A 13,824-nucleotide genomic window follows, 5' to 3' on the forward strand; every position below is an offset into this window, starting at 1 on the left:
CCTATGGTTGAAATGGAAACCCTAGTCCCACTTGCAGCCAATTCACTTTGAATATCTTTGGCAGTCAATCTCGGATTGTTATTAACCTTCCTCACAATTATTCTACTTGTTCTTGGTGAAAGAACCTTCTTTCTTCCAGACCGAGGGAGCGTTGTGAGAGTACCATAGTCTGTACTTCTTGATAATAGAAACAATAGTTGAAATTGGGAGTGTCAAATGCTTGGAAATTTTCTTGTATCCTTCTCCAGCTTTATGACAATAAATCATTTTCTGCCTAAGGTCTTCAGATAGCTCTTTACTTTTTCCCCATATTGACTTATTATTAATGATAGTAACCATCCTATGCCTAACCCTTTTATACTGTCTAAGAATGTTCACCAACAATCCAGCATTATCTAGAATTGGGTTCTGCATTATGGTATTGAAATTTCTAGCACATTGTAGACAATACTATCTTGGCATCAAAGAGTATGAATACTTTTGAATTAAATAATTATGAAAAAATGCTATTTCAATTCTTGCAACTTTTCTCCTCATCCACAAAAGCAATATGTATATGTAATATATATATATATATATTTTTTTTAATGGAGGGGTCGTAAACAAAAACTTATTTTAAAACAACTGCAGTCAGTTACACAATCAGATTCTTTGAACTCCATTCTTTAAATAAAGGTTTAGAAAGTAATATGTTCTGAATAATAGTATACTGATGCTGCCCTACACACATTTAACTTAAACAGGTTCTAAATCAGACTACAACACAACATGTATAAACATTTACTACTGTATGCAGGTACTTTAGTCACGTAATAAATCCTTTGTAAAGCTCTGAAGTACTTGGGCAGCAGTGCAGAGAGCAGGGCAGTAAGAGAGCTGGTACCTTTGTCTTCCCAAGCTGCCACTCTGTTTTGGCGCAGTCGTAGGATTTCAGCAGTACAGTGCATTTCCCCTTGTCATCCCCTGGAGTGCCTTTCACCTTCAGTAACATCTTGTATCTGACAGAAACAAAGACTGCTTCAATACACAGTTTGGCACTATTTCCATGAACTGTGTATTTAGCCATGACTCAAGTAAGACTGTGCGCCAACTTAAATAAAAAAATTAGAAAAAACACTGTAGTAGTGATGGACAGAATGAGCAAGCATTGCACTATTGCAATGTGAACACATAGTAAGGTTTAAATACATTTTATAATAACATTACCACACAATGAATTAAGAAAACAAGACTGCACTGTGTGTGGTTATAGCAGTAGTCACCTGTATCAAGAGAGAAGCCAAACAAGTGATTTTAGTGAAAAATGTAAGAGAGATGGGACTTCATACATTACTACAGTACTTCCATGCAACCTTTGCATTTCTTTTTCTGTATCTAAATTGTTTCAATTATTTAAATTTAATAAATACAAATAGGTCAAAATTGGCAAAAAAGAGAAAGGTTTGCAGAAAACGAATATGGTTTAGTTTGGGGTAAGGGTATAGTTTAATTAAGAAATAATGTTGGTTTTATGACTTAGTGTAAAATTAAATGGCATTATTATTATTATTATTATTATTATTATTAGACCTTGGCATTATAAGCGATACCTCATTCTCATTTTCAGTGCAGTACTGCTCCAGATGGCACAAGAGGTCAACAATTTTTCATTATACATTGGGAGCAAAACAACAAGACTTGTCATAAAAATTATGCCAATATTCAAAATTTAAATTTATAACTGAATTTGTATTATAAAAGGTCTCATTGTGAAGTGACCTTAAAATCAGTTCATTCAGTTTGGGACTATTTGGGATTGTTACTGAGAATTGTGAGGGTAAGGAACCAACTCCCCAGTAATGTTGTTGAAGCTGACAACCTGGGATCCTTCAAGAAGCTGCTTGATGAGATTCTGGGATCAATAAGCTACTAACAACCAAACGAGCTCCACTCGTTTGTAAACTTTCTTATGTTCTTATGTTATTATATGAACATAGCAGATTAATTAGCGAAGCTGAAATGTAATTATAACGGGGGGCCTTCTACCTACATGACAGAGGGAGTTTGTGTCCCTATTAACACTGTGCATCACTTTACATGTTTACTTTTTAAACATCACGGTTTGCTAAAGCCTCTCTTTGTTTACCTTGTGTAAAAGTCTTGGAATTGCCTCCGAACAGGAAACCCAGCACGCCGAATTTTCACCGTTTCCAGCATCCCAGAGTACCTCAGCTGATTTAGAACCACTTCCGGGTCAAATTTATTGGGAGCCTGTAAACAAACAAAACACACATAGAATATATATTAGTTTACAACATATTCCAAGACTGCCAGATGGGAGCCAAATCCTGTGAGCATTTTTCAAGCTTAAATACCAGTTTTACATAAGTTTGAACAGAATGATGGCCAAAAAAAACAGATCAAGCCAGCACGAATAACAATTGTTTACTTTCAGTATCTGTTCTTACTTGTCTTTTCCTCCTCTGGACAACCGAACCCTGTTCAGCCAAAGATGTTTGTTTTTATATTGTGAACGAGGGATTAACAGGCTATAAATTACCTAATTTATCCCTCTGCCACATTCAGCACAGGTTTTCTCATATGTGTGGTCAACAGCCAGTTTGTCAAGAAACACTCGCTGTTGACCACACATTCTCATGATTTTATCTGGATGGGGCATTTTAACCTCATCCAGGCTGTAAAAAATAACAACAATAAAATGGTGTGTTTTTAAATACACAAAACAGTACATTTAAATAATACAACAAAATAATACATATGCACACAGGGGCGGGGTGTACCCTGTCTCACACCTACTCTTCCAAACAGCTTTGAAGGCATATTTCCTTGTGCTGACAAAACTGACAAATGAACCCACTCTGCAGTAAGCCTCCCCAGTCTCTGGTAATACCTCAGGGTATTTTTTTCATTGATGAGGGAAAGGGTTCTACAATGTGCTGCCTCATCCTAGTAAACACCCAATTTGTTTCAGTAATCCCTGGCACAAAACAGTATACAGTCTCTATAAAACACAAATGCTTACTCCCCCAGATCCTTCTCTTTTTAACTCTGTATTTCATCCCGGAGTCCCTTAATCTCGCTACAAAGCCTTGTTTGGCACTTGTGCTGCCAGCTTGTCTCTACTGCGGTTTTCCAAAGAAATATCCCCTCTTGTGCTATTTTAAGGAGCTCAGAAGGCACTTATCCACATTCAGTCAGTGGTGCGTGCATACAAGGTATCCAAGTGGGGGTTATTGTACACTATGGAAATTCAAAACTATATGACAGAGGTTTGGAGCTGTCTGAGGGCTCAAAGAATGATCATGCACACAAGGAGCTAAGGAAACTAAGATAAATAATCCACTTCTACAAGTGTGGTCCGTGACAAATGCCAGTTACCTCAAAAGGTGAAAAAGTAAGTTGTTTCAAACATTTCCCTACTGTTTATGTGTTTACAATGATTCTAGCTGGTTCAGGGTTATGTTGCTCCAATTTTAAGTTATTATTATTATAAATCTGCCTTTGCCTGGCTTTGAACTTACTTTGATCTAGCCTGGAGAATCAAAAGTATTGTTTTGGTCCAGGCATTTAGGATTCTCCAGACAAGCTCAAAGCCAGGTAAAGGCAGATTTAGTGAAAGATGAGAACTCACTATTGGAGCAACAGAACCCAGAAATATTTAATGATTGCAAACATCAAAAACTAAAAAGGGAAATTTAAATAACTAATTATTTATTTAATTTATTTATATGTATTGTATTTTTATATATATATATATATATACACACACACACACACACACAGACGTGCTCAAATTTGTTGGTACCCTTACAGCTCATTGAAATAATGCTTCATTCCTCCTGAAAAGTGATGAAATTAAAAGCTATTTTATCATGTATACTTGCATGCCTTTGGTATGTCATAGAATAAAGCAAAGAAGCTGTGAAAAGAGATGAATTATTGCTTATTCTACAAAGATATTCTAAAATGGCCTGGACACATTTGTTGGTACCCCTTAGAAAAGATAATAAATAATTGGATTATAGTGATATTTCAAACTAATTAGTTTCTTTAATTAGTATCAAACATGTCTCCAATCTTGTAATCAGTCATTCAGCCTCTTTAAATGGAGAAAAGTAGTCACTGTGCTGTTTGGTATCATTGTGTGCACCACACTGAACTTGGACCAGAGAAAGCAAAGGAGAGAGTTGTCTGAGGAGATCAGAAAGAAAATAATAGACAAGCATGGTAAAGGTAAAGGCTACAAGACCATCTCCAAGCAGCTTGATGTTCCTGTGACAACAGTTGCAAATATTATTAAGAAGTTTAAGGTCCATGGAACTGTAGCCAACCTCCCTGGGAGCGGCCGCAAGAGGAAAATCGACCCCAGAGTGAACAGAAGCATAGTGCGAATGGTAGAAAAAGAACCAAGGATAACTGCCAAGAGATACAAGCTGAACTCCAAGGTGAAGGTACGTCAGTTCTGATCGCACCATCCGTCGCTTTTTGAGTGAAAGTGGACTCTAATGGAAGAAGACCCAGGAGGACTCCACTTTTGAAAGAAAAACATAAAAAAGCCAGACTGGAATTTGCTAAAATGTATATTGACAAGCCACAATCCTTCTGGGAGAATGTCCTTTGGACAGATGAGTCAAAACTGGAGCTTTTTGGCAAGTCACATCAGCTCTATGTTCACAGACGAAAAAATGAAGCTTTCAAAGAAAAGAACACCATACCTACAGTGAAACATGGAGGAGGCTCGGTTATGTTTTGGGGCTGCTTTGCTGCGCCTGGCACAGGGTGCCTTGAATCTGTGCAGGGCACAACGAAATCTCAAGACTATCAAGGCATTCTGGAGCGAAACGTACTGCCCAGTGTCAGAAAGCTCTGTCTCAGTCGCAGGTCATGGGTCCTCCAACAGGATAATGACCCGAAACACACAGCTAAAAGCACCCAAGAATGGATAAGAACAAAACATTGGACTATTCTGAAGTGGCCTTCTATGAGTCCTGATCTGAATCCTATCGAACATCTATGGAAAGAGCTGAAACTTGCAGACTGGAGAAGGCACCCATCAAACCTGAGACAGCTGGAGCAGTTTGCTCAGGAAGAGTGGGCCAAACTACCTGTTAACAGGTGCAGAAGTCTCATTGAGAGCTACAGAAAACGTTTGATTACAGTGATTGCCTCTAAAGGTTGTGCAACAAAATATTAGGTTAGCGGTCCCATTATTTTTGTCCATGCCATTTTCATTTGTTTTCTTATTTACAATATTATGTTGAATAAAAAATCAAAAGCAAAGTCTGATTTCTATTAAATATGGAATAAACAATGGTGGATGCCAATTACTTTTGTCAGTTTCAAGTTATTTCAGAGAAAATTGTGCATTCTTCGTTTTTTGTGGAGGGGTACCAACAAATTTGAGATTATATATATATATATATATATATATATATATATATATATATATATATATATATATATATATATATATAATGCATTGGAAGCTACTCATACTATAACTGCATGTGAACTGTGGTGTAAGTGTGGGGTTTCAACACACTGTTCCACAGAAACTTTTAATTGAGAACCTTGACCTTTTAGCAATATTGCGCAGATATGTTTGTTTGTTTTGAGTGGAGGCATTGCTTTTTTGTGTGACATCTTGGCAAACACTGTGTTTCTCAAACTAAACATCCTTAATATCCAACCATTTTTAACAATGTATATAAAAATATATATCTTTTTTTTATTTTTATATAATACAGTTAAACTTGCTTAACATCACTTCACTTCAGCTCTTTTTGTTTGTTATAAGCACACTGCAATTCCCCTGACAGACTATAGTGGGGGTCAAGAGAGACGAGCACCTGATCATATCACTTTGGTTATAGTCATTCTTTAATAAAAACTGGCAAAACTGTAAACGTAACCTTGTTTCTTTAAATCATAAGCCATTTCTTTTTCGTTTAATGCCCTGTGGACCACAACCCATTGGGCTGTTAGGGGTCAAAGCCAAGCTGGGATGGGCAGCTGCAATTAGACTTGGGCAGCAGTGTCTGAGCTGTGACCTTTTACCCTTTTGTAGCTGCTTTTCATTGAAGGAATGTGCTGGAGGCCATGTCTACTGTGCTGTGTTGAGAAATTACAAAGGGTCTCCTTTCACGGACATAGCAGTTCCTGGAACACACTGTACTCATTAGAATTGCATTAGTTTCCATAAAAAGACAGGAACATTTAACATATAATTGGGAATGGGACGGAGACTAAATGTATTCCCTTTACATACAGGGTTTGGATAAAAAAAAATGAAACACCTGCCAGAACACTGTCAATAGGATGTAGGGAAACCACATGCATTGTTTCAACAAGATGTGCCTGCAAGGTATGTTAAATTGCTCTAGAGTGGTATGTGACCAATCCATACATGAATCCCACCGTCATTTCAGGTGCTGGTGGAAATCTGCATCAAACTTCTCCATCTACACCGCTTTTGAGAAGCAAAAGTATTTGTATTTTATATTGCTTTGCTTCCAGTTTAAATGGACATTGAATTTGGTAGTCCAATGCATTTGTGACCAGAAGTTTTGTAAAAGTGTGTATGTTGCAGATTCAATGATGTATGCCTTCAATTTTTTTTTTTTTTTTACTCAGTCCTGGCACCAGTCCTAAACTGATTTGACTGGGCTCCTGCTGATCAAAACTGCATGAGCGAGTCAGTGTTGATATGAAAACACCCAAGTGCTTGAGGCTCCCCTATAGGCCTGCACCTCTAGCCAGTTTCGATCAGCAATGAACGGGAACCAGTTAAAAATAGTGGCCCCCAAACATTATTCCTAAAAGGTGCTTGGATTCCTTTGAGGGTAAATGCACTGTGTTATCTAAACATGGGGTTCTTCCACAGACACTGTTTCAACTGTATACCAGGAGAAGAGTTCTGGTGCACTTTGTGTGGTAAATGTCTGCCTAATACATTTATCTGATAGGATCTTATTGTATTTATAAATTGCAAATGTATATTTTCAATACAGTCAAATAATAGGAAATGGAAAGCTTCACACAAATAGAAATGCTCTTTGCAGTATAAAATGTGTAGAAAGCTGGTATGTGAATACACTGTTGCACTCATGTCATTGTAGTTTTTAGAATTTTATATTATATAGAAAGTATCAGAGGCAGGTCTGACACATCACACCCATGGAAAGAATCTTATAAACACTTCAGAAACTATCTTGCACTTTTAGTTCACCTACCTTCTGCATGTTGGGTTTGATGCAGCGTACAAAGAATGGGTTGGAGGTGCTCAGAGTGGCCATGAGAGAATGCAGTGAGTCCTGAATTAAAAAAAAAAAAGTAAAAAACAAGAGAGCATCAGTGCAGGCCCTCTGACATCATCATTTATACACAGTGTTCATTCCGGACACAGGGCCCTATTCACAAAGCATTTATTTGGTATACATGAAACTGTTCTATTTTACTCCTAAACAAGCCAGCGTCATGGTTACTGAACTACATTAAATTAAATCAAGTCAGAGGAAAACATCTTTCAATAATTAATCAGCTTTGTGAATAGGGCTCCCATGTCACACACTAACTATCCAGGACCTGGCATATGTAAGCATGTTTTGTCTATAGCAATGTAAAGCTACACACTCTGAAGAAGAAGTCAGGCTAAAGGGAATCTCGTGGGTTTTTAGGTGTACACACAATAACAGTTTTGAAACATTTATAGTTATTTTATTTTCAAAAAAAAATTTGGAAACTTAGAGGATTCCTTCTTAACTACAACCAGAGTTGTAAACAGAAATGTGGGATTCTGATTCATAAAAATAAGTAATGGATTTTCTGACACCTGAAAAACTCTCCTTGTGAGGTCTGCTGAACTGGAGCTGTACCAAAATTGCAAAGCTCTCCAAAAAGGAAAGCCAGGCTATATTATGTCAGGTCAGAGCAGAGGTAAGCACTGTGAATCTCCACGCCTCACCCTGAATTGAGAGCTGACAGTGGGTTTGCGTCTGGCTGTGCCCATCTTCAGGGTCTCCTCATTGTTCCTGCTGGCCACTCGCTCAAACAGGTCATATATAAAGTCCAACCTAGAAAAAAAAAAAAGGAAAGGTTAATGACATTTTAGTAAGTACCCTTTTACATAGCCTTAGTTCTCTACAAATATATACAAGTCCATCTCTCTGATATGCATCACATGTTTAACATACCACACCATATCTTGTTCAAAAGTTATTTTGACACAATAACACCCCTATTCTAAGCAAGTCTTTATGTATTTGTGGGGTTTGTAAAACTGCAACTAAAATGTATTTGGGCTGGATCAAAACACCTTGTTAAACCGACATGTATAATTGTTTTTACAACAATAAAAGTTATTTAGAATTTACTATCTACCACATTGAATGCATCAGCCAATCAGTTTCTCCTATGGTACAGTGTGATGAGAGAACAGGGCTTATAATTGTGTCACTATAATGCTGGTTCATCATTACTGGCAACTAACAGGCATCAGCCAATCATAACCCCACTTTAAAGCAGGTGACCTCTTGTCGAGACACTGGAAATATTTATTATTTATTTCTTAGACGCCCTTATCCAGGGCGAATAACAAAACAAGATGGCTACTGACAAGAAGCCGCAGTAGCTTGATGTGCTCCAAAAAACACAATTTTATTTATTTTATTTTTTTTGGTTGATAATAGCCTTGTATTTTGTTCATGCCCTCTCTGCAGACTGGAAACCTTGACTACCTCTGCTATCTAGCAGTTCATGCATGCTGCATCTGATATCATAACATAAAAACAATGTTGTCCTAATAATCCTCACCTGCTGTCTTTCACCATGTTTAAGATATCATCTCTAAATGTGTCCCGGTTCTTTTCCAAAATGCCTCTGGCGTCATAGAGAACCTGGCAAGACGACATTGAATGCACACTAATTAACAGTTATCAGGTTACAGACTACACTCTTTACCCCTTTAAAAGTTATTGCAGCAATTATAATGTGATGGCAATGGGTGAATTGAAAAATGACATTTCTGCAATGTTTTATTATTTTTGATAATTATTATATTGTCAATTATCAATTGATCAATTTTTTCAAAATTTTTATTTATCAGCCTACTGCGGCAAAAAGCTACTGGAACTGGTCATATGGGCCATTCCTGCTCAAGTGGCCCAAATTTCTTTGTTTATGGTTGATGAAACCTAAAGGGCAGGTGTCATGTGCATTCAAAACAAGAGCTTTGTAACTCCACCACGCTCCACATGGCGAGAATGACCTGTGACCTCTATGACCAAGACAAAAACATTCTGATCATTTTGAAACTTGTTCCAAGGGCTTTCCAAAAGACAAATAATGAATGGACTTATAATGGACTATATTAAGAACATGGTGGTTAAAATCGTGGCTATTCAGAATCCTTTTGCAAGAAAATTATTTTAAGATGGATCAACCCTCAAAATCGACTATGGGGACACTGTATGCTAGCAGCACGTGAAAGACACCCTCACAAAGTGGATATTGTGACATGTGCAGGTTCAGTTCTTACTTCAACACCGCCCACCATTGTGACCTTTCTGAGAGATTCTTTCCTGCTTCTCATTGCGCAACAGACGCCAGTATCAATGGCAAGCAATGTCACACAATTGTGCACAGTCTGGAAGTTGGCTTGGATCCCAGCTATGTAAGCTTACCGGTTACATAAAGAACACATCCCAGCACAGATTAAGACCTTTCTAATTACGCTGTGCTGTCGGGACCCCAACTACTGAAGACGGCTGCACTGCTTGCGATCAGTAACTGTGAAAGCTGGTCTCAGAATTCTATGCCTGCTTGCATTAAAAGGTGTGGTTTTAATTAATTTATTTTTCTTTTGGTTTTGTGAGCCACAAAAGAAATAAACCACAGCAGCATTATTTCCTGTAAAACTATCTTGAACTCAACTCACCCGGTTTTATTTGTTTAGTATCTGTTGCAAGAACTACTGGGTTGCCAAAAAAGACACTTGACACCTTCCTTCTTAATCTTCTTTTTAATAGGTGTGGTAAATTAATTAACAGTTAATCAGAAAAAAGGGTATGGCCGAACAGGTGGCGTCCAACATGAACGACTGCTCTGTAGTGTGGCTGATCTTCAGTGCCTTTAAGGAAATGTATGAAGGCATTCTACTGAAGGTAATAAAAGGAAAGGTTTTTAATAAACTAAGTAACTAAATGGTGAAGTTACCTCTCCAGCATAGTGCTTGATCCCAAACTGGTGATCCACCACTCTGGGCTTCACATAATAATGGTTGGTCTGAAGAAACAAAAAGGCAGTTAGATTCCCCAAATATGCAATAAGGATTCTTGTAATGTAAAGTTATACTCATCAGCCTAGATTTCACGATTATGGGGTCTGTTCAACTTATCTAAATACAGAGATTGAGAGTCATTCCTGGACTTGCACGTGATTTAAAAGCCAAATACCATAGACTACTTCACAGACTGATATTTTCATAACACTGGTAAACATGGCTAATTCATACCCCTAATCAGCCTAATGACTGAATTTAAGTAACCCTAGAAAGAGCTCTTTACCCCTTTAAAAACACTGTAGCCATAGTTATGTGGCTCTTTCTGATCTGCTTTAAAATGAGTATGCTTGTGCTGCCTTATAACAAGGGAGCAAAGTAATAAGGCAGCCACATGCCCAGTAACCTGTGAAGCTGTGACTTTTGGGTCAACTGCACAGAAAAGTCTGTTACATTAGCCAGTGAATCACAGATGTCCCATTTCAAAGTGTCTGCTTTGTGACCTCGAAGGGCTGGGATTGACCAAGTCCCTTCCCCCTCACTACCCGAAGAGATGTGCTGGGGGACAGGGATACTCACAGCATGCTGGTTGTGGAGTTTCTCCAGCAAGGTGTGGTCTGTCCCCTTTGGGAATCTGCTTTCTTCATTTATCAGGGCCAGCAAGCCTAATTTCTATAGAGAGAGATAGAGAGAGATAGATAGAGAGGTCAGCTAACAGTCTGCAGCAAAGTGATCGCAAAGAAAGACTCTTTCCTTTTCTTCACCCCTGTAAAGCCACTGAGGTGAATTCCCATTAGAAATAATCACTAGCCACTCAGGTATATACTGAGACATCCAAATTCAGGTGGAAGTATTTTAAGCCAACATAAATAAAGGAACGAGCCACTTCATTATACAGGATTGTTGCTTGAACTGAGCTCCGCTGAGCTCTGGCACAGTCTGGCAATTCTTTGATTCCAGTAAGCTTGGGCATTGGACATAATGTCAGGGCTGAGACCGTTCTAAAAGCCTGGGAGCAACATGATATCAAAGTCCTTTTTTTCTATAGTGCAGTGTAAAGAGCTTCCTCTAGTGTAAAGTAGATGCTTCGTCGTACCTTTTCAATGAGATCCAGGCATTCTGCATTATCCATCCAGTCAATGGCTTCCCAGTGGATTCCTTCCCTGCAATGAATTGAGATCAGGGTATTCATAAAGACAATTTATAGACAAGATACCTGCAGCACACAGGAGTACATATAGACCATATTTAAAAACACATGCAGAAATATAAATTAAGACTTTTAGGGAAATAAGTATAGATGGTAAAATCAGTATCTGAACAAAATGGAGAATTACACAGACAGATGGGTGGGTTGATGTGTTTAGGTTAAGCAAATTCTTGCTGTCTTCAGTAAGTTGACATTTCTCTAAACTGTGCCTGGGTGCCAGTACAAGGTGTCTCCTCAGCTGTAGTGTTTAATACGACTGGGAAGCCCTTGTTGTGGGCATGGGGACCAGCTTCATCACATTCTCTGACTGACTGTCTTTTCTCACCACGGCTCTGATACAGTGGGTAAACGTATAGGGGAAAGCCACAATGCTGGGATTGTTTGACTGTTCATGTGATTAAATGGGCTGTGACCAAACAGAAAACCCTTGAGTGATCACACAATAAAAACACAAAAAGCGCGGTCTTCAAATAAAATGTCGAAAACATCTCTCTATATTGAACTGAAAATATACTTTGGGCAGATAAAAACACTTAAGTAAAAATAAGTTTCATTAGTTAACTTAGTGAATCAATATTTTAATTGAACCACAAATTACAGTACACTTGCAAGTTTGTTTATCTGAATTTAGACTCACAAATTGACCCAACTCTGAAAAATTTTCTTTTTGGTGTAATCCGACAATGGGTACTGAACCAATGAAAATATTTTGATATTATTATATCAACTTGTATGAAAATGTGCGAGCAACCCCCATCACTACATACACAAGCCAGTATTTAGTATACCTACTTATACTGGCAAGTTTCAAAAGCCCTGCCACCATTACCTGTTATACTCTAGCTGCTCCAGAGAAAATATGTGTTTGTTGAAATACTCCTGCAGCTTCTCGTTGGCGTAGTTGATGTTAAATTGCTCAAAGCGATTCACCTGGGAAGACAGACACATTCTACGTAAGAGAAACAGACACTTAAATTCACTGATGGTATTATGATGGTGCACAATCTCAGTTGCCCACAAAATGCACAGATAATTCTGGCTCAGCGAAGTAATTGTCCGTGGAGGTTTTATAGAGTGAGCATAAACTTTAAACTCTTTAGAAAAACAGTTAGAGAGGAAGTAGCTTCAAATGTCATTTTAATTATTTATTTATTTTTTTCTCTTTCCTTCCAGTCATTCTGAACTACCTGAGCTTGCTTTGGGCGCTAGGCTGTACTGCTCCCCCAGCCAAGTCTAGTCAGCTAACCATGCCATTTCTTTAATAAACTGTAGAATGACTCTGCTTAGAAGAGTACAGGCTAGGAGGAACAGGTATGGCAGTTACCTGAAAGTTCTCAAAGCCAAAGATGTCAAGGATCCCCACTGATTTGAAGCTGTCCTTGCCTTTGATCTTGGCGTTGATCTTCATGATTATCCAGGAGAAGCACTGGGAGTACAGCGCCATGGCCATAGAGTCCCGTGAGTCAACCGCCTACAAGAGAGACAGTGTCAGTGTGAGTTTGGCTCTGATAATCCCCAAAACCTTTCAAACCACATGCTATACTATAAAACACTTTACAATAACGAATACTCTATCAAGGACTGTTAAGAGCTACCTCAATGTCACATGTCCTCTATAAATGTGGCAATTTTAAAAGACTGGAGTACTTCTGAGAGAGAGAGAGGAGAGAGAAAAAAAGGTGTCTTAAATATTCAATTTGCAACAGGAAGTGCTACAAGAATCTCAATGCAATCCCCTGTAGAAATGTTATTTAAATGAATGAATCCATTGTTAATGACTGACGTGAAGGTTCTGAACTGGTAGATGGGATAGTTGGTCATTATTTGCCAGTTAAATATTCAGGAGGTCATTACCCTCAATATAAACCACATAATTTCAGTATTTTGTTAATTATTTCTTCATTTTTCTATAGGTTAAGCACAACAGGCATATTTTTCTTTCACTTAAACATATATGGCTGATTCCACTGCCCCCTGATTATGACAAGTGCAAATAGGGGTCTGTGAAACCAACATAAGAAAAGCAATTCAACTGGCTATAGTTACAATACATTACTAAAACAGTTTAACAATTAAACACAAGCCTTATGGAATCTGTTCCATAAAGTTTAATTCTAATATTTTTGCAGTTGGCATTCACTGACAAATACAGACCTGAAACACTAATTCATGAGGCAGTGGGCAACATTCAATTAGGTTTAAAATAAATAAATAAATAAATAAATAAAATATGACAATAGTTGCCTCGGGAAACAGCAATACTGTAATGTTCTACCTTGGGAGTGACTTTTCAAAAAGCTGTCTCCTGCCGCAGGGGGACCCTGCAAACCACAGGTGA

General features: G+C 38.0%; 1 protein-coding gene across 2 annotated transcripts in view; it reads right to left on the minus strand.

The window, feature by feature from the left end:
* Nucleotides 1-13,824, minus strand: part of LOC117426922 (unconventional myosin-X-like) — a 108,359-nt gene that overhangs the window by 26,247 nt on the left and 68,288 nt on the right. For both annotated transcript variants that reach the window (XM_059033497.1, XM_059033498.1), the window contains exons 12-21: nt 12,811-12,957; nt 12,316-12,416; nt 11,373-11,439; nt 10,856-10,948; nt 10,213-10,281; nt 8,812-8,894; nt 7,964-8,072; nt 7,233-7,313; nt 2,126-2,250; nt 884-998 (exon numbers count right to left, since the gene is read on the minus strand). In XM_059033497.1, the coding sequence (XP_058889480.1) occupies nt 884-998; nt 2,126-2,250; nt 7,233-7,313; nt 7,964-8,072; nt 8,812-8,894; nt 10,213-10,281; nt 10,856-10,948; nt 11,373-11,439; nt 12,316-12,416; nt 12,811-12,957 (990 nt within the window). The remainder of the gene's footprint in view (nt 1-883; nt 999-2,125; nt 2,251-7,232; nt 7,314-7,963; nt 8,073-8,811; nt 8,895-10,212; nt 10,282-10,855; nt 10,949-11,372; nt 11,440-12,315; nt 12,417-12,810; nt 12,958-13,824) is intronic.

The sequence above is a fragment of the Acipenser ruthenus genome, chromosome 11 (assembly GCF_902713425.1).
Source record: "Acipenser ruthenus chromosome 11, fAciRut3.2 maternal haplotype, whole genome shotgun sequence".
In the NCBI taxonomy this organism is placed as follows: Eukaryota; Metazoa; Chordata; class Actinopteri; order Acipenseriformes; family Acipenseridae; genus Acipenser; species Acipenser ruthenus.